A 26,783-nucleotide genomic window follows, 5' to 3' on the forward strand; every position below is an offset into this window, starting at 1 on the left:
CTCCCGGCCCCGCCGAGCCCAGCGGCGCGGGCTGCCCGCACCACGCGGCCCGGCGCATTGTGGGGCTCGTCACTGGCGGCGGCCCGCTGGGGGCTGTAGTTCTGGGCGGGAGCCGAGCGGAAGCCATCGGCGCCCTTCCTCAGCCGCTGCTGTGTTGCATGCGGGGCTGCGGCGGGAAGGAACGGCGCCGGAGGGAGCGCAGCGTGGGGCGGGTAAGCGAGCACTCGGCGCCGGCCCGGCGCTGCTCTGTCGCCTCACGGACGAGCGGCGCGATCTGTGCCTCCCACCCCTTCAGGGGTTAACCCTCCCTCCTCTCGCCCCCGGGGCCGTTCCCCGCCGAGCCGCGGCACCACCCGGGCTGGAAGGTACGGCGGGCCGCGCCGGGCGTGCGGCGGCTTCCCTGCGGCTGGTTGGGGTGGGAGCGCGGGGCCTGAGCGTGAGGCGGCGTCCGGGGCTGGCCCCGCGGTCCCGGGCGGAGAAGGAGTTCCGGCGCCTGTCTGGGTTGGCAGCTGACAGGAGTCTTTTGGCGGTGGTGATGCTGTCATGTAACGTAGTGCTGAGCTCCGTCCATTCAGTGTTAGCGGGGGCGGCAGTGCCCGCAGGCGGTGGCTAGGGTGACCTTCAGCGGCTCGGGGTGCCCGTCACCGAGCGGGCTCTCTGGAGGGTCATGTCACCGCCAGCAGGATGCAGCCCTCGGTGGCATCTTAGTTGTTGTCCTGCTTGCGTATGGAGGATAAGGAAATCTTGGCTTTTATCAACTTCTTAATCACATTGTTACATTTTTATCAGCTGGTTAAACTAGAGTACGAATATCTGTCAGTAAATGTCATTTACTCTGTCGACCATGCTAGTGGAGAAATGTATGTGATGTGGCATGCTCGTATTTTTATTTTTTAATGCAATCTTCAGCTGTTGCATAGGTGCCTATTTCTTGGTTACGTTTCGCAGTTACTGTTGGCTGATTGTGACAGTTTGATGCAGATATTTTATATTCTAATAAATAACTTAAAGCAACATTACAAGGCCACAGTCAATTTTAGGTTTGTTTTCAGGTACTTGTTTTCTTTCAAAAGATGTAGTTCTTAGTAAAAATAGGCAGACTTCTTTTTAATTACACTTCTGACACTGAAGCTAAATTTAAAAAAAAATATTTTCCAATACCTGAAATTTTTCAACTCTGTAGTGGTAGTGTGATTTTTAGAGCTGTATCAGTTTATCGAATTTCTGTTACGAGTATCTGAAAATGTACTTTAAAGAGCGTTGGAAAACCACAGACTTTCCTGGTGGTGATTTGCCTCTAATAGTGGGCTTCCAGAATTATATTGTCCAGTAGGAGTGCTGTCTTTCAGGAATGATAATCATGATTTGTTGATTAGTTTTCCAAGAAGACACAAGCAGAGCATTTTCACAGAGATGGCTACAAAAAAGAAGACATCCTTTTATCTGGTTCGATTGCTAGTGATACTCTGGTGACTGAGTCATATTGATCAGTTTGATTAATTCTAATAAATACAGAATTATAACTTAGAATGCTGAGCACTGGCTGGGATATAGATCAAGGAACTGAAACTACTTTTTTGGGTGAATTCAGCCATGCATCAACTGAAAGTGTTAGTGATTTCAGTTAAATGTTATTGAAGTTCCCTTCAAGTATACTTTACAGAAAACAAGCTTGAGTTTTAAAAGAAGCCGATTACAACCTTTATAATGAAATATTTGCAGAGATCTCAGCAGAATGAGGCATTAGCAGAACACCTCAAGAGCACTTACAGTATTTTTTATTTTAACTAACAAATAGGCAATTCACAATAGTTCTTGATTCCTCTGAGATCATAACATTACTACGTATGTACGTAATTTCTTCTGAAAAAAGAAAACTTGTGAGAAAAGATGTATACAGATACTAATGTTTTGACTATACATTTACAGAAAAGGTTTAGGAATTAATAAAACAGTGTGTATCTTTAATGTAGGTAGCACTCATAGTTTCAGATTAAGTTAGACTTCAATTAGGCATTTGCTGTTTTTAGATTGTGTACTAAGGGTGATATCGACAACCTCTAAACATGTAGGATTTAAATAAATTTTAACTATCAAGCTGTGGTATTCAACAGTATGCATGTATACATGTACATAAAGCATATATGCATGTACTTAACAGGTAGTGTTGCCACTTAGGAGAATATGAGTGTGAGCCTGGCTTGGTGTAACTGTAGGATGAGGGAATGTTGTGGCCAGCTTCATGATCCGCTGGTGATTCATCATTCTCCAAGAAGTGTTCTTCAGCGTCCCCTCTGAAGCCTTACCCCCCTCCCAAAATAAAAACAATCCAAAAGATGTGGGGGGTTATTTTTGTTTTCTTAGAGTTTCTTTCTTATACCATTCTATTTATGATTGAAGGTCTGTTGCAGGTTTCTTTATGATTATTACAGTTGTTTTTAGCATTGTATTGGCATACTCTTTTAAAATATTTTTTTCCTTACATGAGAGAAGTGCAAGCACTAAGTAGGTTTCTGTAGGGATAGTATTGCCTGAAATAACAGGTGTTAGGCACACAGCAAATGTTAATTGTGATAGGCAAAGTTTGTGTTCGCATAGATTTGTTTTTCAGTAGATAATCCTTTGTCCTTCATCTCCTACTGGATGGTGTTGAAGGATTTGGCCTCTGCTTCTGAGCACTAGTCCCAGGAATGTTTTGGCAGCAATTCAGTGTGGTCATGTTTGCTATAAGAATAGAACTGTTTCATTAACCTTGAAATGCAGAATATGTTGATTGTTATTAGCTGGCTTGACAGCATTCCAGTTTTAGTAATGGAAAAAGTATTGTGTTAATGACTTGATATAATTTTTTAAATTGCATACTTACATAGAAGTAAAATTTGGTATCCCAGAATAATGCACTCATTTACTTGGCTTGCTTTTGGAAAATGGATGTTGTCTTGTCTCTTAATCAAGTTAGGATCTTCTTTGTTGTCAAAATTTTGTTTGTGTTACTTGTGGCCTGGTGTCTTGCATCCGGGAATTGTACAGAGGAGGAGACCTAGTTTAGTCTTTCCAAGTGCTTGTGAGGAGTCAGCTGCTCTCAACAAATGGAAAACAGCAGGAATAACAGCATATTTACATTTAAGTTTGGATATTGTCAATACAGATGCCAGTATTTTGCATACATTTTTAACTTTTTGAGCACAAAGAAATAACACATACATTTTTCTGTGGTTTCCAGTTGTAAAGCAATTCCCTTACCTTTCTCATAATTCAGATTTGAATTAGAGTTCTCTAGTGGTAGAATGTCTTCACAGTTACAGTCTATCTTGAGGTGCCCCAACTCTTTCAGCACCCAAGTGGTAGTTACAAAGACAAGAACAATTTTTTATACTTTATAGCTTTTTTATCTTTCTCTAAGACTCTAGTCAGTATTGCTTTTTCAAGTTAATCTTTACTAGGGTCTTCTGACTCACTAAAGGAAAAAGTTATGAAATCTCTTGAGAGCAGCTTGGATTCTCTAGGGCAGATAGACAAGATGTAGGAATAGTTCCCAGTTCTATAAGAAGTGTGCTCTATGTATGTACCTCAGGTTTTAGCTTACTGTTTGGAGCCAAATGATAGCTGAAATGTTAGACACTCACTGGGGAGTAAAATTTAACCTAGAAAGTAAAGAAATACTAAGACTGAGATAGGTAGGGTAGGTATGTTTGTATGTATATAAAATGTTGTCTGATATTTCCATCTCTCTTGAACCTTCCTTGAAGAAAGCCTCCTGAGAGCACCACCCCTGCATATGGGTTGTTCTCCAATATTTGAATTTCCGTTGTTTTTTTCCATGTTCAGTTAACCTATAAAAGACACAAACATCAATGGGAAATGGGCCTATGAGGGAGTAGGGGGACAAAACTAATAAGATGTAGATCAGAGTAGAATGTATAGTATAGTAAACTGACAGTGGAAATATTCTTTATAAATAAAGATTAAAATCAATACCTGGGAAAGTTTTCTGGCTTCTCTTTTGGACATGCCTTTCTGCACGACTTAACAATCTTAATTTCTAGTCCATCTTTTTATAGCATGGTCATATATTTAAAGGGTTGTTGTAAATTTTATGGGTTTTGATTAAATGTGTTTAATTATAGTTGTGACTTGCAGAAGGAATCTGCAGTTAGGAAATAGTTTATAGCTGCAGTGTAGAAGGGTCATGGAGTCACTTTCAGGGTGGTACTGCCCAGTGCTTGAATTTCTACAGAAGGTGCACCACGGTACAGGAGACTGAAGCTGTGAGGAGCATTGGAAGTGCAAGCATTAACTTTTATGGTGTTTGCTTATCTAGTAAACTTCTCAAAGGTTTTGCAAAGAGTTTGCCCTTTCAATTCAATAGCTTGGTGTTGGCCTGGTGCTCTAGAAACATTTAGCCAAATCACTTTGGTCCTTTTTTTTTTCCCCCCTCTTTGGCTGAACTGAGATTGACCTGTAACAAATAGTGTTTCTGCTCTGCACTTAGAAGAGAGATTAAAACCAATCTTGAGAAGCAGCAGCATTCAGTTTTACATTTTTAAAACTCAAAGGAAAAAGATTGAGTTAGAGTTGTGAAGAAACTGTCCTATGCTGCTGAACTTTATCTAGCTGTATAGTGACTCTTTTTATTACAAAATGAAGTCATTTGCATGTGTGGATCTACAGCAATCTTCTTAAATGTCTTTTATTCTGCTGTATTTCATTTTTTTAGAGAAGGGGGTATGTATAGTTCATGCTTTTCAGCAATCCATTTAAAAAACAGTGTCTAGAAAAAAAATTTAAGAAGTGCTAGAAGCATCTATACATTCAGATAGAAAGTGTTTCTCAAATCTCTTTTCTTTTTTATTAAGTGTTTAATATGGATAGGAATTACAACTGATAAGCAGAGTACATACATAAAGAAATAAATGACAAAACAAGAAGATACTACTTACAAGTATGAGCAGACCTTAATTGAAGAAAGTTTTTTTTTGATCTCCTGCCAAAGTGTACAAGCAGATGAACTGGCAGGCTCCAGGCTTGCTTTAAAAAGCTCCTGCGCTGTCCATTTTGATCTTGTCAAATGAGAGGTTGCTACAGACAGCAAAACAAACCTCTGATTGTTGTACTTGATGATTGGAGATCTTGGGAAAACTGTTAAGAGCAAATTTTAAATTAATGCAAGATTTTAAGAGAATTTTATGTTAACTGAATGCCAGAGGAGGGACAAGGAGACTTGTCTTCTTTTTAGTTTTATATCTTTCTGTCATCTAGAACTACTGTTTTATTTGGAAGGTGATTAATCAGTCTTGGCAAAGGAAAAGCAGCATTTTTACTTTATTAAACTGTTCTGATAGCTTATCTGAATTAGTCATTGTAGTTTCTGGTTTACCACAATGAGTCCCCGCTGAAGAGAAAACACAGATTTTATAATGATCCACAAAGGAAATTTCTGATAGGTCCAGTTTTTAATTAAGAGCCTCCAAAAGGAAAAGAGACTAAAGCAAACAGTTGTATAAAACTTAAATTTTTAACAATAGAAATGTTAAGGGTAATGTTTTTGAAATCCTGCCTTTAGAATCCATGACTTTAAATAAATGTAGTGGCCTGAAGAAAATCTCTGTTAGTTGGAGCTGCTGTCCATTAGCATAAAAAGGAAGTGCCTCATTTCAGTGAATGACCTGAATACTCTAAATATTATATGAAAGAAGCGGAATAGTACAGACAAAGAGATATTTGATAAAGTCCATGCTTAAGGTGAGATGTTGTGTCTGCAGGGAGAAAGCATATTTAAATGCTACCTTTCATATGTACTGTGTAAACTGGAAATAAAGTGTTTGCCTCTTTTTTTCTTTAAAGTTAATTATAGTGATAAGGGGAAATTCAGACTGAAAGAGACAAAGTCACACCAATTTACCTGTCTCCCTTGAAAGAGTGAAATCTGTTAAACTTTGGTATTCTCTTTGTTTTATCTTTAGGTGATGGGTGAGCTGAGAAGCTGGTGAAGCTTAAGTGAAATACTTCTACTGATCAGTAGTAGCCCAGATGAAATAGGCATGTCCTAAGATGGCAGTAGATCTGGAATATGAACCAGCCTACAGAAGTGAGTTGATGCCAGATTTGTGAGTCTCTGTGGCTTGATGGCTCTCACTTACTCTGTCTCTAAACCAAAGCCATCTTTTTCCCAAAGCAATGGAGGAATGGTGCCCAGCTTGATTACAGAATGCTCTTTCCAAGGAAGTGAACTGTGAAGGAAGGACTCATGAGTTTGGATCCCAGGGGCCTGGAGAGCATCTGTGGTAAGTTGAAGAATTACTATTACAAGTCCTGAATGTGTCTAACATGATATTAAGCACCAACCTGAAGACAACCTTACATCTCACATTCTTTGTATTGCTTATGTGATATTGTAGAGGAACAAAAACAGTGAGTCCACGTAACTCACTTGTAAAGACAGCATGCACTGTAAAATACTGTTTGTAAAATTCTCATTGTCAATAGTCAACATCGGTGTTTATTCCATTGAAAAATATTGCAGGTAGTCTTCATCTTGAGTGGAAATGTTGCAAAGATAATCACTGCATACCTTTAATATTTGAGCAATTTAGTTTTAATGTTTCTCTTTTTTTTGCAATAATTGTGAAGAGATTAAGGGACACACACACCCTACAACACAGAAAGAGGTAAACTTCGATTGCAGGGGTTTTAATGTCATGTTTCTCAAAGTGTGATTCTGTAAGGATGATAATGGAGTTTTATATTTGTTCCCTTATTTCACAGCAGTATTCAGTTGGTTTTACTTACTTTAAGATTGTTTACATCTATGTTCATTATCAAACCAATGCATAAAACAGAAGAACAAGAAAAATGTCAGTTTCCTTCAGAAAAGGGGAAGTGTAACAACTATGATAAAGTCAAAGAAACTGTAGGAAATCAAAAGCTAGTAAAATGTAGGTTTGTGTTTAGCTCAATGAAGAGGAAAAGATGGAAATTGAAACTCATTACTTACATTATATTCAAGAAGTTGGAGGGACACAGAGCATACCAGCTTTTCAGGAAGTTGTGGGGTCAGCTGGGGATGAGGAACTTACAAGTATTGCAGTGTAAATCAAGTGTTGATTCAGTAAGAATTCTGGTATTTTGTCTGATACAGAATAATTATTTTCAAATCTGCCAAAGATTTATTAAGTATTTTATAGTACATAAAATGTATAGTACTGTAGCAACACTATCAAATTTTACATATATTTAATAATGTACTATTACTGGCATTTATTCTCTTTCAGATGGCTGCTCCAGTGAGGACATTCCTGAGGTGGAGTTGGTGAGCATGCTGGAAGAACAGTTGCCAGATTACAAGTTACGAGCAGACTCTCTGTACCTGTATGAAAATCCAGGCTGGATTCAGCCCAAGGCTTGCCATGGCCGTCTGCCGGAGATGGCTTCTCCAGCTCGTGAGGAGGAGTCCTTCCGTTACATGAGTGAGTCGGTATTTTTTTTCCCAAATATTGAAGATAAAAATGTAGGTACAAAGTTAATATTAATATTAGGAAATGGTCAAATCTGGGAAACTTTGGACAGGTGGAAGAAAAGGCTGATATTCAGGAGAAGTGCTTGTAGTTCAGGACTGCAATTCTAATGGCTGATTTAGGATGTCTCATGACTGCCTGATCATCAGATTACACACTGAAGTAAGAGTAGGAACATGTGATAGTGAAAAAGAGGCAGGAACCTAGAATTGTGCTAGAAGAAATGTAATATGAAAGGTATGAGTGTGCAGCAACTGTTGTTTTCAGGAATGTTAATGCTGTGGTGGATTTGGTGATGTTACCGTGATGTTTTGTGTCAGTGTTGTTTGTGAGGTGCTGTCAGTGGTTTCTTCTGGAGATAGAAAAGGAATGAATAGCAGATAGGCAGGTACTAGATCAGTGTTGATCACTGCCTTCCAGTTCTGAAAATACTAAGTAACTTACTCTTAAACCTATCAAATGATAAAGAAGAAAATGGACAGCTTCAGTCACATGAAGAAACCTTTAATATGTTGAAAAGCAAGCGTATAGAAAGTTGCCAATAGAACTGAACACCTACTTGCCTGTAGTTTCTAAGTGTTTTCATGTGAATGCATTGGAATCACTTCAGAGAAATGGAGAAGTCCTGTTTCCTCCATTTATTGGAACTATTGGAACAAACCACATAGAAGAGGAAACTTGTTATTTATATACAGTCTGTAATGATTACCTCTTCCTTGTACACGCCACCTCTAAAAGGGTTTTTTGTATCATTTTTTGTAGTTTAAGCTTTCTGAGGGTGCATAGCAAAGGAGTAAGAAAGACTGAAACATTGCTTCCCAAGAATGCAGTACTCTACAATTTAGAGTGATCTTGTTATAAACTGAACTTGCAGGCTTTGAACTGTTTTTAACTGTGGAAAGTAATTGGAAAGCCGCTTAATGTTTATTGCTCAGTCTGTTTCTGATAATAAAATTGCAAGCATAAATGATTTTATAGTCGAGTGAATGCTTTTGTAGTTCACTGGAAGCGGTTGTGTAGTTGGTGGGGTGTGTACTTGCCTCTAAGTGTTAATTATAAAGAGGTGGGATCAGAGTCTATCTGAGATAGATGGAGCTTGACATGAAACGTGGCTCTGCTGGAGATCTCTGCTCGGCACCTCACCTGTGTGACAAAGCACAGGGCTCCGAAGGACCTTCAGTCAGCATGAGCTTGCATTTTCAACCTGCAGGGAGAGGGAGGGGTTTTATCAACTAAGTTTTCATGAAGCCTGTTGTGTATTATTTGGCTGTCAAGGTACTGCAGAAAGTGCTGTCTTCTTATTTCTCCCAGAGGGAGGTTCTTTTCAAATATGGAAGTTGTCTTGTGAAAACAGTAAACTGCTTGTAGGAGTTTTTAAAGCAGTTTTTTAAGCTATAAATGTTTTCTTGTAACAATGACTGAAATTGAATTAAAATATGGCTGTTAGGCATAACATATAAAATGAATTCTTCTATCATTTAAGAACACTTTTGTAACTGCCCAGTCATATAAACTCAAGATAAATATGGTTTATGTTTCTCCTAGAAATTGTTCAGACATCGGTTACACTTGTCATCGTAGTAGCTTTTTTGAGACTAGTAACCCATGGGGACATACTGGGAAGGTCCCAGACAAATACAGATATAAATCAATTTCTAGTTACAATTATTGTTGAATAGCTTGGTAGGTGAAATTTTAATCTTTCTGTTGCCTGGAATTGGGAATAAATGTGACATGAAGTGTAAGATGGGGTTTTAGCTGTGTATCTTCCTCCCCCTATATATGTATGGAAACATTTTTATAACTTTTTCCAAGAGAGAGTGCTTAATATATGGTTTGAGTGAATTTATAGTTGAGAAAAAGCCCAAAACAACACAACAGTTATTGCACTTGAGCTCCTCCTGTTTTTATGGCTGCTGCTGCTACCTATAAGAAGGTCTGTCCCGTGACCAGTTGGGTTCACACTGGCAGTGTTTCCAGTGAGGTGGAAGAATATTTTCTGCTTCAACTGTGCTAGCCTAAGAAGCCCTGAATTACAAAAGATCACTCTTTGGAACTACTTCATATGTGTGAATTAAGGGTCATGGCACAACACAATAAGAATTTTAACCAAAATGAAGAGTTGCTTGCAACTTTCACTTGGCAAGGTGAGTATTGCACATGCATATGTTCTCAGGAGAGAATTATAACAAACGGTGTATAGTTTTGATCCTGTACTGGAAGAAAATAACTAAATTTATATAGAGCTAAGTTTTGAAGCTGTTGGTTCTGTGATTTTATTTATCAGAGTAAAGATAATTGCTCTTGATGTTAGGAACTTACCTGCCTGAGTAACCTTGTATGGAATTAGTGTAAATTTTTATTAAAGGTGCTGGATAGAAACTTGAAACTTGAAATCACCTGCTAGGATCAGTTATCACAGGAGAGCTGGCTATAATATTCTGCCTGTAATGGCTGTAACTTAGTTATGTATGTGCAGTGAATTTTCCAAATACTGATAAGCTAAATGAGTTTGGAGTCCCCTCTCAGCAACCCATATCAGTAACCAAGCAGTACAGTAAAATTGTCCTCCAAATGCATGTTATGTTACTGATAGATATGTATTTTAAATTTAGTGGAGAGTTTCTATTTTTTCCCTGCTTAGAAATACAATTAGTAAATGACAGTGCTGTAAGTTCAAAGCTCCTATATGCTTAAACAGCATGTGCTGGGTTTTTATGCCTACTGATCTTTTTGATGAAAAGCATTTGGTTTGTTACTTTAATATATTTTTCTTTTAAGCTTTTAGAGAAACAGTAAAAGTTTTCCTTCTGTATTGTTCTTCCTGTTCTCCTGTCTTTCAAGATTATACAAAACTTTCTTTTGTTACTAAAATGTGACTTGGTTTTGATTTTAGCATAGCTGCAGTGTTACGCTTTAAATGTTAATTGTAGACATTATGTATGTAAAGGATATAGACAGCTTATATAACATATGTAAATAAAGTCAGTCAAGTGCAAAGCTGTAGTGCATGCTATCTCATAGGTATGTGTGCAGTCCTCAGCGAAACAAACAAAGAAAAGAACTGATAATCAATACCACTGTGTATTCAGAGTAAGAATCAGATTTAAACAAGGTAAACGAGTGAAGGAGATCTTGAGATCAAATCCACAGTAATCTCATTTTGCAGTTCAGTGATGATGGAATTAGTTTCAAAACAGGTTAACATAAACCTTCAGCTGAAGCAGATACTTCTGTAATTTTTAAATTTATATTGCTGCCTTCTTCACTTTAATGATCCTGACTTCATAAAGCAAGAATAGCAAATTGCTGTTGAACTTGGACAAGTACAAACATTCATCACCTGACAGAGAAATGTGTAATTCTGCTCCTGAAGGAAATATTTAAATGGTTTTCTAAAAGGCCTAAGAAAGTTTTAATAATGAAAAAAGTATGTTTGCACATGCATTTATTTTTTGGTTGTGGTAAATGCATGGCAAAGTCACCTATTTCCTTACATTTTAATTCTTTCTCCTCTTTGTTCTCTTTTTCCCCCATATCTTTCATTATCTGTCACTCTAGCTCTTATTGAACTTCCTTCCTCCTCCTTGGATGGATCTCACAAATTTGCACAAGGTAATTAAGATGCCTTTGTTAGTACCATCTCCTCTTTCTCAGGACATGAACTAGAGCAGACCAGTGCTTTGCAGTTTTAGCACTGCGTTTTGTTCAGACTTGTCACAAATTCTTCATGCTTTGCTTAATTCCTCACTCAGTCCTGTTTTTCAAATCCTACTGTTTCTCAGTTTTTTTAATAGTTTTACAGACTCTTCAAACACTGGAGTTACTTAATCAGTAAGGTAGCATTTACTGCTACATCAAAAATGCAAACATACATTATCTAATTTCTTCTTAATTGTTTCCAAGATGGTCAAGCCCTTAATAAATGCATTTCCATGACTAGTCTCTGGGGTCTCTATTCTTCCTGTGTATAGCTGTCACACAGCCTAGTGGGAATTTTGCTTCAGGGTTAAAGTATGTATTCAACTATATTTGGATGTGCTCCAGTATACTCTTCCTCCTCTCCTCAGCAGCCTGGATGTTTCAACTGCTTAGCTGTATTCAGAAAGTTGCTCTTAGGAGATTTTTCTCCTTTTTCTAAATTTGAAGGATGTGTGAGCACCTCAAGTCTTAGTTAATGTTGCTGAAAGGTGTAAATGTTAAATACCTCATTTATCAGTCTCCCAAATGCGTATTGTTTCACATTTCTGAAGTTGAAGATGCATTTGCATAGCCTCTGCTAGCTTCATCAACCAAGTACTGTATTTGTATATAAACAGCACCCTCTGAGTTTAGCTCTCCCCTTCCCACCATCTTCTTGTCTTTCCTTCAATAAGCATGTTTGTCTCTCATCAGTTCTTGGCACAGATAATGCAGAACAGAAAGACTACAGTGAAGCTGACATGGTGAAACGTCTGTTAGCTGAGGTATGCTTGTCTCTGTCATGCTGTGTTAATACAGTTGAGGAAGTGCATTTGAGGGAGGGTTTTATTCAGCTGCTGAACATTTTGATTCAGTTATCTTCAAGAGCTGCTTATCAAACAAATGGGTAATGAGAAGCTGCCCATTAGCTTGCACCACCTCAGAAACAAAATTTAACTAAACTGTGGGCACCCATGAAGCCAGTGAGTATAAGAAAGACACAGCTTTCTTCTGATTTCCTGTTGCTCCTCTGCTTCTATGCCTTCACCACTGTTCAAGCTGAGCAGTCTGTTCTGGAGAAAGTGTCACTGGAAAGACCACAGGCCTAAGTGAATGTGGGGTTTTTTGTGTGTGTGTGATTCAACAGAACCCTTTGTACTCAGCACAAAACCCAAAACTGTCCCCAGGTTTGGTGCTTTCCTCTCCTCCTGTTATTGCAAATGGCTGTGGAAGAGAGTATGCAATATCAAAAAACACAGTTATGGATGTGTTCTGGATCCAAGTGATGAGGCATTAATAATTTTCTAACGATGTTGATCCACTTGAGAATGAAGGGGGATCTCAGAGTGATGATGCATTGAGCAATATCTAGGAGAATCTAAAGCGCTGAATTTAAACCTTCTATGATCAAAAGGAAGCATTTTTTCTCGTTTTGGGAGCAGAAAGATCGGGACCTGGAGCTGGCAGCGCGAATTGGACAAGCCCTCCTTAAGCGAAACCATCTGTTGATGGAACAGAATGAATCACTGGAAGAACAGTTAGGACAAACTCTAGACAGAGTAAGTGGTCGCTTTTCTTTCTTTTTTTACTTTATTTAAGGGGTTTTTTTCCCATTTTTTTCTCTCTTTTTTTTTTTTTTCCATTTATGATGGTGGTAAGAGGATTAATAGAAATATGTTATTTCATTGTGAAAGGGGTGATTGGTGCTTTCAGACTGCAGAAGTTTGCTTAGATGTCATTCTCCTAATCATCGTCCAGTCACTTCCTGCAGTCCAGGAATTGAACATGAAGACTACATACTGTAATTATGAGAAATTATGAGAATGTTAGACATCATTAGGTATATCAGACCATCAGTCTGATTTCCCACTGTTAAATTAAGAATGGACTAGTATGAGTCAAAATAAGAGATTGGTATCTGACATGAGCTGCTACATAACAACTTCACAGGTGAGGAAACAGAAAATGAGCTGGTTAATGGGGTACTTACACTAAGAGTAAACAAATTTATAAATAAAATGTAATGAAAAGTGAATTCTGATCAAGATCTTCACTTCGTCTCTTCCTGTAAGCACAAATTCTTGATCTAACCTTTTCTTTGTTTTTCTTTCTTAAAAAAGGAATTAAATAGTTGACAAATAACACTGTGGTCAACAGATGTAGTGTAAGCTACAGTGAAATGGATTCAGCTGTTGTATAAAACAGTATGCTGGTAACAAAGATGTACTCATAATCAGCTGTAGGGCAGCATAAACTTAGGTATTCATATAAAATTGTAGATAGGCAAAATAGAATTTATCTAAATGAGATCTGTCTCTTCTTTTGTTTTTAGTTGTCCTACGATACATGTAATGTGCAGACTGGAGGGTACCACTCTATACATGTAAATAGCTGTCTCTCAGTCCTTTTCTCCCAGAACTCAGCAGTTCAGAGTAATGGTCATAATCAAAATTATAGCTAGCATGTTAAAATGAAATCATGTATCAAGGCAGCTGGAAAATGATTTTGCAGTAAACTATTTAAAAAGTAGGTTCTGTTGTTCATTTTTGTGGTGTCTTGAATTTTCAGTCTCACTTGCACTGGTAAAATTATGATCTTACAAACTTCCTGTAAAATAGAGGTGTGAACTCTTCTTAAATCTCATTTTAGACTGGAGCAATGATGTTCGAGAGACTGCATAAATAATACACTATGATATTGTGTATCTAAAGTGTTTTTCACGTGGTGGTGATCTTCACTTGTCCTAGGTTAACCAGCTGCAGCATGAACTGTCAAAGAAGGATGACCTGCTTCGTATTGTTTCCATCGCTTCTGAGGAGAGTGAGACAGATTCCAGCTGTTCCACACCACTGCGTTTCAACGAGTCTTTCAATGTCTCCCATGATCCATTGCAGCTGGATGTCCTGCAGGATAAACTCCGAGAGCTGGAGGAGGAAAACCTGGCTCTGCGATCCAAGGTACAGACCGATGGGCTGTGCTGTATGTGCTGGGTATGCAATGAACCAGGGTGCTCAAAATCCAGCGTCAGAGTTTCTCTTGAAGCACATGGCTATTTTGTGTCAGTGTATACAAATCATTCCCAAGCACTTTCCCTCTGTGCCCACATCCTTCTGTTTCCTTCATTCCTCGTTGTCTCCAGAGTTCGCTAGTAGTTCGTTCTCAGTGCAATTGTGATACATGAAAAAACATGGGAACATATGTAAGCACTCAGCAAAAGTACTTGGACACATCAGGCCCTCAAGCTTATACAGTTTGTTTTGATATAAATCTGACTGCAGGAGTATTTGGGGAATTCCATTCTGTTGCCATTGTTTTTTCAGAAGATATTTAAGGGTTAATACGCTTCCATTTAAATTATTTTAAAGACACAGTTTTGACTATGTGATTAGTTTCTCTATTTTGACTGATCTCTTGTGTGTGTAAAACTTGAATACAGGCACTGTGCCAATAGAGGATAGATACTAAATGGCCAAACAAAAAGTGGCTATAAAATGGAACCAACAGCAAAAGTTCCAAGAATTGGAGTCTACAGATGCAGTGTCTTTTCTTTGGTAGTGAAGAGTGAAACTCGTAAAATAGGACATTGTTTAAAACTGAGTTCTTCTGTTGCCTTTAAGAAAAAGGGGTGTTGTTTGTAAGAAACATGAGGGGGTTTTATTTTGTGTGTGTGTGTGGTGGTTTGATTTTTTCTATGTGAGCCTTTCCCAATATGTTTGTTACACCAGTACCAGACTAGATTCCTTTAATGTCAACAAAATACACTTCTGCCCTTGTTTTGTCTCCAAAACCAAGACCAAATGGATACGTTAGTAGTGCTGTAGGATAAGAAAGAGAAGATCAGACTGCCTTTATTTTGCTCCTAAGCCTGTATATGATTGCACAGGTTTACAGACCAGCCAGAGGTTAATCATTCTGTGATATAACATAACCTTCAGTGACTTGACATAGCCTCAATTACAATGAGCCTCTATTTACTTTTTTATTTATTTTCATTTGGCAGCACTGTGTAAAGAAGTGTATTTGCCTGCACTTGTGTAAATGTACCACTGTTTGCTGGGATAATCTTTAAAACCATTTGCTGAGTTTTATAGTGTGAGTCTCTTACTGGCAAACAGTCCTGAGTATAGAAGACTTGTCTGTGCTAAATTTAATGTTATCATCCTCACAATCAAAAGGGAAGTAGGAATCTAGAGTGCTTCATATTGTTTAGGTATGTTGTGATACTCAGTCTCTGACCCAGAAAATTTATTCTAAATAGGCTAGTTGGAAATATGGAGAAAAGCTGTTCTACCAAGAGCTTTTCAGTGCCATAAGAGAGCTGGCTAACAGCAGTCAGTTTTCAAGATTTTTTTTATTTAAAGTTTTTTGAAGCAAATTTAATTGCTTATTTCTGATTTCTGTCTTGGTTCACTTTCCCTACCAAGTTACATCTTTTTGCAACAATTTTTGATTAGAGCCAAGAGATCAGGCTTTGTTCATGTGTCTGTGTATCTTTCACTCGAGGCACCTGTAAAATTCTGGGAAACGGGTTATGGTGGAAAACACAGTTGCATAGAGCTTTTAAAGAGAGAGGGGAGATTCTTCAGTTGCAAGAATTTTAGAAATAAAAATTCATAGCATTATAGATAAGCTGAAATTGTTATTGATAAACAAATAATTTTCTTGAAGGCTTGCCACCTGAAGTCAGAAACCATTACATATGAAGAGAAGGAACAGCAGCTGGTCAATGACTGTGTCAAAGAACTCCGTGAGTATCCAGGCTGTATTTTGCAATAGCAGAATGGTAGGTGAAATACCTAGTCCCTGCACCTTCTTAGTTAACCCTGAATCCAAAAACGAGCTTCAATAATTTATGCCAATCATTGAAGTCTTGCCCTTTGCCCAAGTGTAAGGTTGTTTCTGTATTTCATCAGGTTTCACTCTGGCATTCAAATTCAGCTCTGTGTGTCGTGCTTAGAAGGGGAAAACGAACACAAAAGATGATGTTCATGAACTTCCTAAACTGAAGCCTGCAGACACTAGAAAATCAACAAAGTATTCTTCTTGTGTATTCAGCACACTTGACACTGAAATGTATTGGTGTATAGACTTTTAACTATGAACACGTTAGTTTCAAAATACATGTTATGAAGCAAAGCATTTAAATTAGCAAGCGGCTTAATTTGTCTAGAGGAGTTGTTTGTATTTGCTTTGGGGACTGCTTATTTGCAAAGAATTGCAGCTACTCTTACATAAATGCATGCTAAGTATTCTGAAACAATAAAGAACAATACTTTTTTATCTGTAGTCATTTGATGTGTACTACTTCCTTTGTGCATAATAACCTTAAATTGTATTTAAGATTATTTTTTTCTATACAACCACCATAAAGAAGACTGGATTGCTGCTTTATTTTTCTTGTTACAGATGACCATAAAGTACTATGAATTGATACTTAGTTGGTTAATTTACTCTGATCCCGCTGAGAAAATATGCATGTTTTGCAAATAGGAGTTAGTTCAAATATGCTCTCCTATTTTCCTTCAGTGAGAATGTCTGTGAGTTCACTTTTTTATTCAATTCTACAGCACGTGTAGGCATGCTAGGTAATTTAGACTCCCAGAAAGAATCTTCTCCTAGAGCTGTGTTGCCTACAGCTTTAAAATTTGCATTTTCAGGAAAAGGTATCTGACTGAGCTTAAATGCTCACAGGCCCATAAACAGGGCCTTGTTCTGCAGTAAATGTGTGAGGTACAACAAGCACTAAAGTTGTAGTGTGACCTTTATGCAAGGTTGATCAGACTTTCTTACGACTTTGCAATGCTTTCATGGCAAGTGTACAAACAAGGGTAACTGCATAAAAATATTTCAGCTCTTTGAGTTGTTTTGTCCTCTCACTTCGTGAAGTGCTTGCTAAAAGAAAAAAAAAGAAACAGGAAATTGTATTCAGTGAATCTTTGGGGGATAGATAATGACCAGGATCAAGAGTGTATGTTACACTTGACAAGGTTTGACAAAATGCCTTTCCTTACAATAGTAGTTAATAACAAGATTAATTCAGAACCAGACTTTTCTAGCATATTCCAAGTCTGACCTTGGTCATGAGCCATTATGTCATTTGAAATAGTTTTGTTGTAGTCATTTCACATACTGGTGATACGTATTTCAGATTCTGCAAGCTTAGTTCTTAGTATGTTGCACGTGCATTTGAAGTTAACTCTTCCTCCTCCTCCTCCCCACTGTTAATCTTTTCCTTATGGATGTTCTAAGGCACCTACTTTTATGTATTATGAATTTATTTCCTAAGAGTATTGGTCATTTTGCAGATTGTTGTTGACTTTCACTCATCCTTTCTGCGGTTTGTGTTTGGTTTGGGGTTATTTTTTGTGTAATGGGAGAAGGTCTCAACTAAGTTCCTTTTGTGTTTTGTAGGGCAAACAAATGCTGAGATTTCCAGGATAACAGAGGAGTTGTCAGAGAAGAGTGAGGAGGTGATTCGCTACCAGGAAGAGATCTCATCCCTTTTGTCCCAGATTGTTGATCTTCAACATAAAGTCAAAGAAGTAAGGGAATGCTGATAAAGTGCCCGTGTCTGTGCAGGTGTCTGTACAAGCCAGGGGGTTGCACTGCAAGAGCGTGGCTGTTCCAGGAAAGTCTGGCAGGGGATCAATCTCTTGGGGAAGTCAGCTGAGAAAATGATGAGCACCTTTTTGTGCTTTCAGAATGTGATTGAGAAGGAGGAGCTGAAACTTCACTTACAAGCCTCCAAAGATGCTCAGAGACAACTGACAGCAGAGGTACTTATGGCTTCTATGTATATACATTTAGATAAATGTTTGGGATAGAATACAGGAGAAAGAAAACAGAGAAAGAATGGGAACTACTGCTTTTTAATTATGTAGGATTTTTAATCTTTCATTGTGTTTGAAGTCATATGATTGGAGGAAAAGAATAATTACTTTAGCCTGCACAAATATTTTTGTAGTTCACAGGAGTATGAAAGGCAAGGAGCATGTTTCAAATAGGGAGGTCTTACTATTCTTAGTAGTTAGGAGAAAAAGCCTGCTTTAGTGTGAATATTACTGATTATATCAACAGTACTGTGGCTCATTAGATTTTAAGACAGTTCTCTTTTTTTGCTTCTTTTGCATCAGTAGTCAGTGTATTTGCAGGTTTTCAATGTATTTTCCTTTGAATTTTGTCATACTTTTTCCTCTTTCAAATCGTCACGCTTTGTCACTAAAACCGCTACAGGTGCTGTGCAGACTGTTGCCCATTCCAGCTGTGGGCATGTGCCCTGCAGTTGAAGGAATCTTACACTGTTGAATCAGCCATTACACGTTACTGTAGGAGTTCATTCAGTTTCACTCTGTCTTCTCTCTGAAAAGATCATGTGATGGCCTCTCTTCCCTTTCAGCTCCATGAGTTGCAAGATCGGAATGCAGAGTGTCTGGGGATGTTGCACGAGTCCCAGGAAGAAGTGAAGTTGCTGCGCAGCAGAGCCAGCTCTGTTGCTTGTCTCTGCCACCCGCAGTCGCGTGGAGCATTTCCTGTGGTAACAAACACCTCTAGAGTGGCACACACCAGCTGGCACATGCAGCTGTGGCAGTGTGCAGCTCTAGGAGCACAATGGCCTTTGCAGGAGCTGCAGCCAGAACTACTTTGTAGTAGGCAAAGGAGCTGATCTGTTGGTTTTTCAATTCTTCAATGTGTACACTTGTGAGAAACTTAGGAAATTAGTTAGGAAACTAACTGTTCACTTGACATGTTGTGACACTGCAATTATTTTCCTTTTTATATGCCTTTTCTGTTTTAATCAGGGAATTGGCACGTTCTACAGCTTATGCTCAGTTGTGCTAGTGTATTGTGTGATGTTGGTGTGAATTTTATGACTCGACAGTGTTTCTTTAAGAAACACAGCATCTCACATACTCAAAATATCTGGGAATTCATCAGGTTTTGGTTGGTTGCTCTGTGTGTACAGAATCACTTGTGTATGTGCTTGGCCATGTAAGAAGTGCTCTTAAAATTGTAGCTTAACTGAAGCAACCAACATACAGAGTACATAAAGAAATACAAATTTAAAGCAGATGTTGCTAATGAAAAATGAACCCACGCTGGTTGCACATGGCTGTAGTTATGGTGGAAAACTGTCCCATGTGCCCTTCCTATGGAGGCCAAAGGCGTACTGATACTGGGCAAACAAATGCAGGATGTTAAAAGTTACTTTTACAGATATTTTCTGCTAAAATTGGTAGAAGGAAGACTTGAATCTAACTTGTCAACTCTTATGGTTTCCATTTTTCTGTAGGATTCCCTTGCAGCAGAAATTGAGGGGACAATGCGGAAGGAATTGAGTCAGGGTGATGAATCTGTTCTCTCCAAGCAAAAGTATGTTTTCAGATCTCTATGTGCTGTTTTGATATTTATCCATAGACTTGTATTATTGAGGTGAAAATATATTGAGGTGAAACTGATTTCTGGAACTCTATAAATGCATATATTCCCTCTGTAATGTTTTCATTGTAAATAAAAAAAGGTTTGTAGTATTTGGTAATCTTTTCAATTTTGAAACCTGCTATGCTTATTTGATTCTGTGAAGAAGGTGAGAATTTTTTGAAGGATGTTATTTTGTTCTTTAATTTGTGAGATTTTTTGATCCAAATTCTCTGATGCACAGGACTAGTTTTATCCCCTTTAATGCTTATAGAAAAATTGCTGGACAAATGACATTATAGCTGAAAGATTCATAACAATTTTCAAAACCCCGAAGACCTGTTCCTGGATCTCATAATTCTGAGCAAGAAGTAATAAACTAAATATATGTTTCTTTAAGCATATACAAATTAAATAAATAAAATATACACTTCTGAATAGTCTAAAGCAGTTATCAGTAGAGATTCAGGTCTTTCAGGTAAAGAAGTGGTAATTCTGATACTTAATAGAGTAGTTCTCCTGAAGACATGAGTGTCGTAGGCAATCACATTTTTCTGAACATCTATTTAGTAAGGTCTCCGCAGACTTTTCAAAGTTTGTTTTTCAGAGATTTTTCTTGACTTTATCTTTTTTGCTTCTGAAAACCACATTTGTTTGTTTGTCTTTTCCGCAGGGGTCAACAGAAACGAGTGTTTGACACTGTCAAGGTTGCCAATATCATTCGTGGCCGCTCCCCTTCCTTTCCTGCCCCGTTGCCAATCCCTGGATCTAATCGCTCAAGTGCTGTTATGACAGCAAAGCCCTTCCAGTCTGGACTGCACCACTTGGAAAGCCACACACAGATGACTCTGGGGAGCAGCTCTGAGAAGAATTTGAAGTAGGAGCACAGCCTGTTACCTTCTTCTGAGAAGAACTGATTCAAAACGAAATCCAGACTGGACTTCTGCTGTGTAAGAGAGATACAGTTAATTAAATGGTCTTAGTATCTGTTATTATTTGTTATTTTTCACAGAGATGCTCACAGTCCTGGCCAGCTGGGAACCCCTGGAGACAATGACCTGGTCACAGCTCTGCACAGGCTCTCCCTCCGTCGTCAGAACTACCTGAGTGAGAAGCAGTTCTTCGAGGAGGAGTGGGACCGAAAAATGCATTTACTGGCTGAGCAGAAAGAAGAGGCTAGTGGCTTCAGTACACCAACAGAAAGCTCTTTTTCCCCAAGTACAAACTCAGAATTCACGGATCTCTCTTCCAGCTCTAGTAATCTCCGTGTCCTCCTACCAGAGAAGTTGCAAATTGTCAAACCCATTGAAGGTAAGAGGATGATCTTCCTTCTCTCATTAGCAAAAAAGGCTTTTAGATTTGCCAGCTAAATCATTGTGTGTATAGCTAGGTACGATGTGTAGTAACAGGAGGCAGTAGTATTTGGTAGGTTCCATGCCAGCGAGCTTGTCAGCATCACTTTCTAATTGGCTTTCTGAGAGGGTGCTAAGAGTTAGGCTGCTTCTTGGCATTGCCATCCAGTGGATGTGTGGATCACAGTGTGGGTACCAGCCAGCTGCAGTTGCTTTGCTCATGAATTCTTGTAACTTGATACAGTAGTAGGTAATGGCTCTCTGAATCTCTTTTTCGTCACACCAGGATCTCAGACCCTTTTTCATTGGCAGCAGCTTGCTCGACCCAACCTAGGCACCATTCTTGACCCAAGACCAGGTGTTGTTACTAAAGGCTTTACCCCTCTGTCTGATGACACTGTGCACCACATCTCTGACCTGGAGGAAGATGATGAGGAAGAGGGTGAAGGAGGTATAACATTTCAAGCACAACAATCCTTCCCGGAGGAGAAATGTACATTGGCAAAGCCAGTGGCAGGCATTTTCCTGCCCCCTATTACTTCAGCATCAGTACCACTCACCGGTAAGATGCATGGTTAGTGTGATTCTATTTAGCAGTGTCCTTTCCTCTATGGAAAGTATTTGACTTTGTGATGTGGATACAAAAATGCTGCTAGCAAGGATTTTCTTGCTATTTTCTAAGTCTGTGAGAGACTTTTCTCTCTCACAGAAGAAGTAGCAGTTATGTAAACAACCAAACACCCGCAGCCTTGAAAAGTCTTGTTTATGGTACAGTAGAAAAATATTTTGACAATGGATGTTTTAGGATTTTAGCCACCCAAGGGGTGGCTGATCCTTTGTCCAATTAAACTATGAAGAAAAAAGTCTATAAAATAGTTTGTAAAATAATTAAATAAATCAATCTTGCTGTGCAATTCCTGCCTGCTGGATCCTTTCTCCTCCTCCCTATGGCTGCGGGACACGGTGATACACCTTAGGGCATTTTTTATTTTTTAATAGTGTGATAATGCTGGTTTTGCTGTCTTTGTTCTTTACTTCAAAAAAATGGACTCAAAATAATTATCAGTGATAATAACAGTCTTAAACTTTGATTCAAAAGTTTTTGTTTGTCTTTATTTTTTTTTGTATTTATTTATCTTTCGTTTTTGTATGTCTTTATTTTTACCCTCAATGGATGTAAATTCTTCACATTTCAGCCTCAAATCCAGGGAAGTGTCTATCTTCAACAAATTCCACGTTCACCTTCACTACCTGTAGGATCCTTCACCCATCTGATGTCACTCAAGTTACTCCCAGGTATGAGGACTACTGCCATCCTAAATGTTGCTGCATAGGATTAAACCTTCTTTCTGGCTTTTGATATATGGACCAGTTTTAAAAAATACTAAGGCAGTTAGGCAACATGTAGAATGTTATTAATAAAAATAGTTGTAATTACAAAGGGAAGCTTGGAATTCTCTGGAGTGAGAGTTAAAACAGGTTAAGGTAACTTGAAGCAAATTTTAACTCTTAAATAGCAGATGCCTTGTATCATATATCTATTGTGGAAAAAAAGATTTTGTGATTATTTTCTGATTCTATTTTAAGATTTTTTTAAAACTAACATCAGTATGCTATCTAATTGAGTATAGGTGATCACAGAAGGTAAATTCATTGGTACTTTGCAGAACAGTAATTCTGAGTCTACTGAAGCTGAAACTGTCATAGCTTATAGCAATAGTTTAGTTTTTCTTGAGTCTTCTGTATACTAAAAGGCAAATGCAGAGCAGGTATAAAAATGTCTAATGTGTGCATATTCTCTATTTCATTTTTATTTTATTTCAGCTCCGTGGGTGCTCCATTTTTATTGGGAAATACTGGCAGCAGTACTGGAAACCCAGTAATGAGCACTCCAGCCATTCCTTACAGACTAAGTATTGGAGAATTTCTCACTAACAGAAGAGACTCAACTACTACTTTCAGCAGCACAAGCAGCCTGGCTAAACTTTTGCAAGAACGAGGCATCTCTGCCAAGGTTTACGACAGTCCCATATTAGAAAAACTGCCTTTGCTACAGCCCCCTCGAACTCTTCCCATTCCTTCTACTCCACCAAATTCTCCTTCGCATTCACCTTGTCCTTCCCCTCCACTGTTTGAGCCTCGAGTGCATCACTCAGAAAATTTCCTGGCTTCTCGACCAGCAGAAACGTTCTTGCAAGAAATGTATGGCCTAAAGCCCTCCCGTAATGTCCCGGACGTAGGCCAGCTGAAGATGAACCTCGTGGACAGACTGAAGAGGCTGGGCATTGCCAGGGTGATCAAGCCCCCTGAAACACAGGACCATGGGAAGAATCAGGGGCCAGAGGTTAGCTTGCAGAGGCAGGACTCAGCTGGGTTTTTAAATGCAGGTAGCAGCTTAATGGCAGGACTGAGAAGAAACCAGAGTCTTCCAGCCATGATTGGAGCACTGGGAGCTCCAGTTTGCACACAGTCATCAAAAATGGATATACTAAAGGAAGACTAAGTGGCCTGAAAGGTGTTTTGACTTGGAGCACAGTAAATAATTTGAGGGATGAACATCCAGTACAGGCATTGTTAGATGTGTTATAGAAGAGTTGGAGAAGGCATGTGCATGTTAAAATGTGGGAGAGACAAGTGTTGGGACCAAGGAGCAAAGGAACATTGCTTGGGTTTGAGGAAGAAGGTTTTTGTGGGAGATAGAAAGGTAAAACCAAAGCTTAATTTCAAGACCCCCTTCAGCATCTGTCTTAACTTAATCAGAAGTGAAGACTATTGTAGACATTTTCAGTGTTTTAACCCTTTAACCTGTATGTGTAGGTATTCTGGTTTTTTCCACCATACACCCATAGTATTTACTAGTTGTTTGCAGTCAGGCTACGTCATTTAAATATAATATTAAAATAACAGTCAGTCTGACCAGCATTAGCAGCCCAAGTTCCATTCTGTAGCAAACAAATATGAAGACTTGGATTTTTTTTATTCTTTAATTTTCCATTTCAGAAACTGTGCTCTTTTGCACTCCTCCTCACTTTGAGAAGCGGGGGAGAGAACCTTTAGCTCTGTGTAAGAAAGTAATACTTCAGTTTACAAACACAGGATTTATATTTTGAAAGAGTGTAGTTGTGTTAGTAAGGTATTAAGAGAAGTAAATTTCTTTCCAGAGCTTCTGAACGAACTACACAGAGAAATGTGCAATGAATAAGAATTAAGAAGCAGGAAAGTGTGTATTGGGGTGAAAACTTGAAGTTAAGAAATCTTTCCAAATTGCAGTGTGCTTCTATTTAAATGAGGATATTTTTGTGCACACACACATACACACACAAATATCTCGGGCACATTTCACCATTGCAAAGGGAAATAAACCCTAGGTGCTTGATTCAGGGTTCCTTTTTAAAGACCTAAGTGGAGAGCATTTACTTCAAGGAAAGTGTTGGAAGTTCAGAAAACTGCCTCTTGTCTTGCCAAGTAGACGTTTTGTGTATTTGAGAGATCTCCAGTAAACTTTATGCCTTTCATTCACTTATTTCTCATTTTAGATAGGATTTTGTTTAAAAGATTTCATTAAGAGCAAAATTTGCCAGTCTGTATGTAGAAACAGGAAGAAAAAAGCTGGTGTTCTTTGTAGCATTTTAATGAATATTGAAATCCGGTGATCAGTGAGTGAGTGTAGTTCTGAACATAGCTGAGGCAGACTTTCCAACTCAAAAGAGATCTACATTTTAGAAGTCTGGTTTCTGAGTGTTAATCATCAAAATATTACTGCCCATGCTGCTTTTTTGATTCCTTCCTGTCTAGGGTTCTAATCATAACTGAACAATCTACAACAGATGTTTTGTGTAACAAGAAAAAGTTGTCTTTGCTAGTGACCTGAATAGAAACAGGTTCTTAATCTTTATGTAAATTTTCACAATACCTATCAACATTATAAAATGATTTGTTTCCATACAATTAGATTAAACAGTTAACGTTTACCTTGCCTGTTACTGTGTAGGTAGGGGGGCATAGCTGGCAGCTGTCTGGGGGTGTGGTGTGGTGCATCAGTGCAATTTCACTGATTTGCATGTGCCATAAGGCACATCCATAATCAGCACCCTCGCTGCTGCAAGGGTGAGTGGAGTAGGGCAGGAAAAGAAAGCTTCTTAACCTTGTTTATAGGAAATTCGTAACGTGGCCTTTCTGCTTTTACAGTTCTATAGATCTTGTGATGATTGATTTGGTTTTTGGTTTTTTTTTTTTGGTAAAAGGAAAAGGAGTAACCACTTCAAATTTGCACAGGGATTCTTAGCAGAAGCTTGTCTGTCAGCAGCGCACAGAAATATTCAGGAACTCCTGGAGTTGCCTTTTGCTCTCTAAGCAAAATCTTACACTTACAAAAGGTGAATTTTATTTAAAAGACTATATACGGGTTAATTTTGTTTTTAAAATGAAAAATATTTAATTTTTTCATGTAAGTATTTTTGTTTGTATGTACTTAGCTGTGCATGGTGTCTTGCCTAGCTACATAAGGTAAGAGTGAAAGGAGGGAGTGCAATGTTGGTCTCCAGTGGACTGAGACGGGTATGTCTGCTGTGTATCTGTAACTTCCAGGGAAATGAGTTAGCAAAAGCTTAGACAGTTTGGTATCAAGAGGAGTGTGTAGCATGTCAAAAGTATGTCCATTTTATGTGTTTATTGTAGGAATACCTGTCAGTTACAGATAAATTTTTGAAGGTATTACACTGTTTCTAACTGGCTTCATTAGATAACTCCAGCCATTGGATCAGCAGAGTAGCAAACCAGCTAAGGCAGAATTCCTTTGGCAGACCATGGTTCAGGTAAAATTAATCTACAAGCATATAAATTAAATGCATGTTTCTCTTGGGGACACTTCCATATTCCATAGCCCAAGAATAGAAACCGGTTCAGTTCAAACAATGCTGTGGATGTCAAGAGGCCAGTTTGTTCTGCAGGTGAGATGTATCATCAGATACTTTACGTAAGGCAAAAAGAAAATGGAAAAAGCTCTATACCATGGTGTTTGTGTGTGTTTATCCAGTTGGTTGATGCTGTGGTGCAGTGTTGTTCAAATTCTGTCATGCATTTATGCCTTTGGATGGTCATGCACAGTTTGGCTATACATGTCTGGCTTGCAGTAACAGGGAAAGCTGATGGTTCTTCCAAGTTACCGCTTTGTGCCAAAACCTAGAAGATAAACCTTTTTAAAATATATTTCTGAGAACATTTTAGAAGTTACCATGATTCTAGAAATGATTTGGCTTTCATTATCTCCCATAAGACAGGTGAGAGGTGACCAACTGGCATGGCCGAGATCCTGCACCAGATCTTTTGAGTAGAGGTAGATCTAGAAGGAATGGAGTATTACATTTTGGCAAGGTTCTGTTGTCTTGCAGGTTTGAGTCAAACACAGATGCTAGGAAGGACTTACCAGTGATTGTGCAAGTTATACAAGACAGAAGGAAATTCTTGTATTTACCTTATTCCGATTGTCTTAAACAAAGCACAAACTTAAAGCTTTCCAGTTTCACTGTTTTTGATAAACTCAGTGATACCTGCATGCTCAAAGTACCTGTGGTCAAAGTTAAACATCTACTGCTGTCAAATTAGCAACAGAGAGGAAAGGAGAATAATTGGGTTTTAGCTTCATTTGGCTGTTACATGAGGGGACTACACACAATGCTTGAACAGTCTGGGATTTTCATGGTATTTTTTCCATCTGTTTTTTGCACTTACTGTTGTTTCATAGTGGAATGTAAATTTGATAATAAAACATGTATAACATGGAATTTTTCAGTATATTGCTGATCTGCTGTGGTTTGTTCCA

The 26,783-nt window shown here is 38.5% G+C and overlaps 1 protein-coding gene across 3 annotated transcripts; it reads left to right on the plus strand.

Moving 5' to 3' along the window:
* The first annotated feature begins 13 nt into the window (after positions 1–13).
* On the plus strand, positions 14–26,755 carry TRAK2 (trafficking kinesin protein 2). 3 transcript variants are annotated; one of them, XM_042041420.1, is made up of 18 exons: positions 14–365; positions 5,964–6,088; positions 6,176–6,284; positions 7,272–7,466; positions 11,076–11,129; positions 11,910–11,980; positions 12,635–12,754; positions 13,943–14,152; positions 15,864–15,942; positions 17,607–17,737; positions 17,897–17,971; positions 18,592–18,729; positions 19,486–19,565; positions 20,284–20,487; positions 20,623–20,921; positions 21,249–21,524; positions 22,159–22,258; positions 22,787–26,755. In XM_042041420.1, the coding sequence occupies exons 3-18, from the start codon at positions 6,248–6,250 to the stop codon at positions 23,463–23,465; spliced, it is 2,748 nt and encodes a 915-aa protein (XP_041897354.1). In that variant the 5' UTR covers positions 14–365; positions 5,964–6,088; positions 6,176–6,247; the 3' UTR covers positions 23,466–26,755. The 3 variants fall into 3 exon arrangements, with proteins under 3 accessions (XP_041897354.1, XP_041897355.1, XP_041897356.1); XM_042041421.1 differs by lacking the exon at positions 11,076–11,129 and having other exon boundaries at positions 15–365; XM_042041422.1 differs by lacking the exon at positions 11,076–11,129 and having other exon boundaries at positions 15–365; positions 12,638–12,754.
* Positions 26,756–26,783: the final 28 nt, after the last annotated feature.

Source organism: Corvus kubaryi, unplaced genomic scaffold (assembly GCF_017639235.1).
Source record: "Corvus kubaryi isolate FWS band 111438036 unplaced genomic scaffold, C.kubaryi_AGA036_p1.0 37396, whole genome shotgun sequence".
Lineage (NCBI taxonomy): Eukaryota > Metazoa > Chordata > Aves > Passeriformes > Corvidae > Corvus > Corvus kubaryi.

Bases quoted from the DNA above. Each gene is read 5' to 3' on its own strand.
- TRAK2 (XM_042041420.1), top strand. From the start codon at position 6,248: ATGAGTTTGGATCCCAGGGGCCTGGAGAGCATCTGTG. The intron at 6,285-7,271 runs GTAAGTTGAAGA...ATTCTCTTTCAG, and splicing joins GGGCCTGGAGAGCATCTGTG to ATGGCTGCTCCAGTGAGGAC. The intron at 17,972-18,591 runs GTACTTATGGCT...CTTCCCTTTCAG, and splicing joins AGAGACAACTGACAGCAGAG to CTCCATGAGTTGCAAGATCG.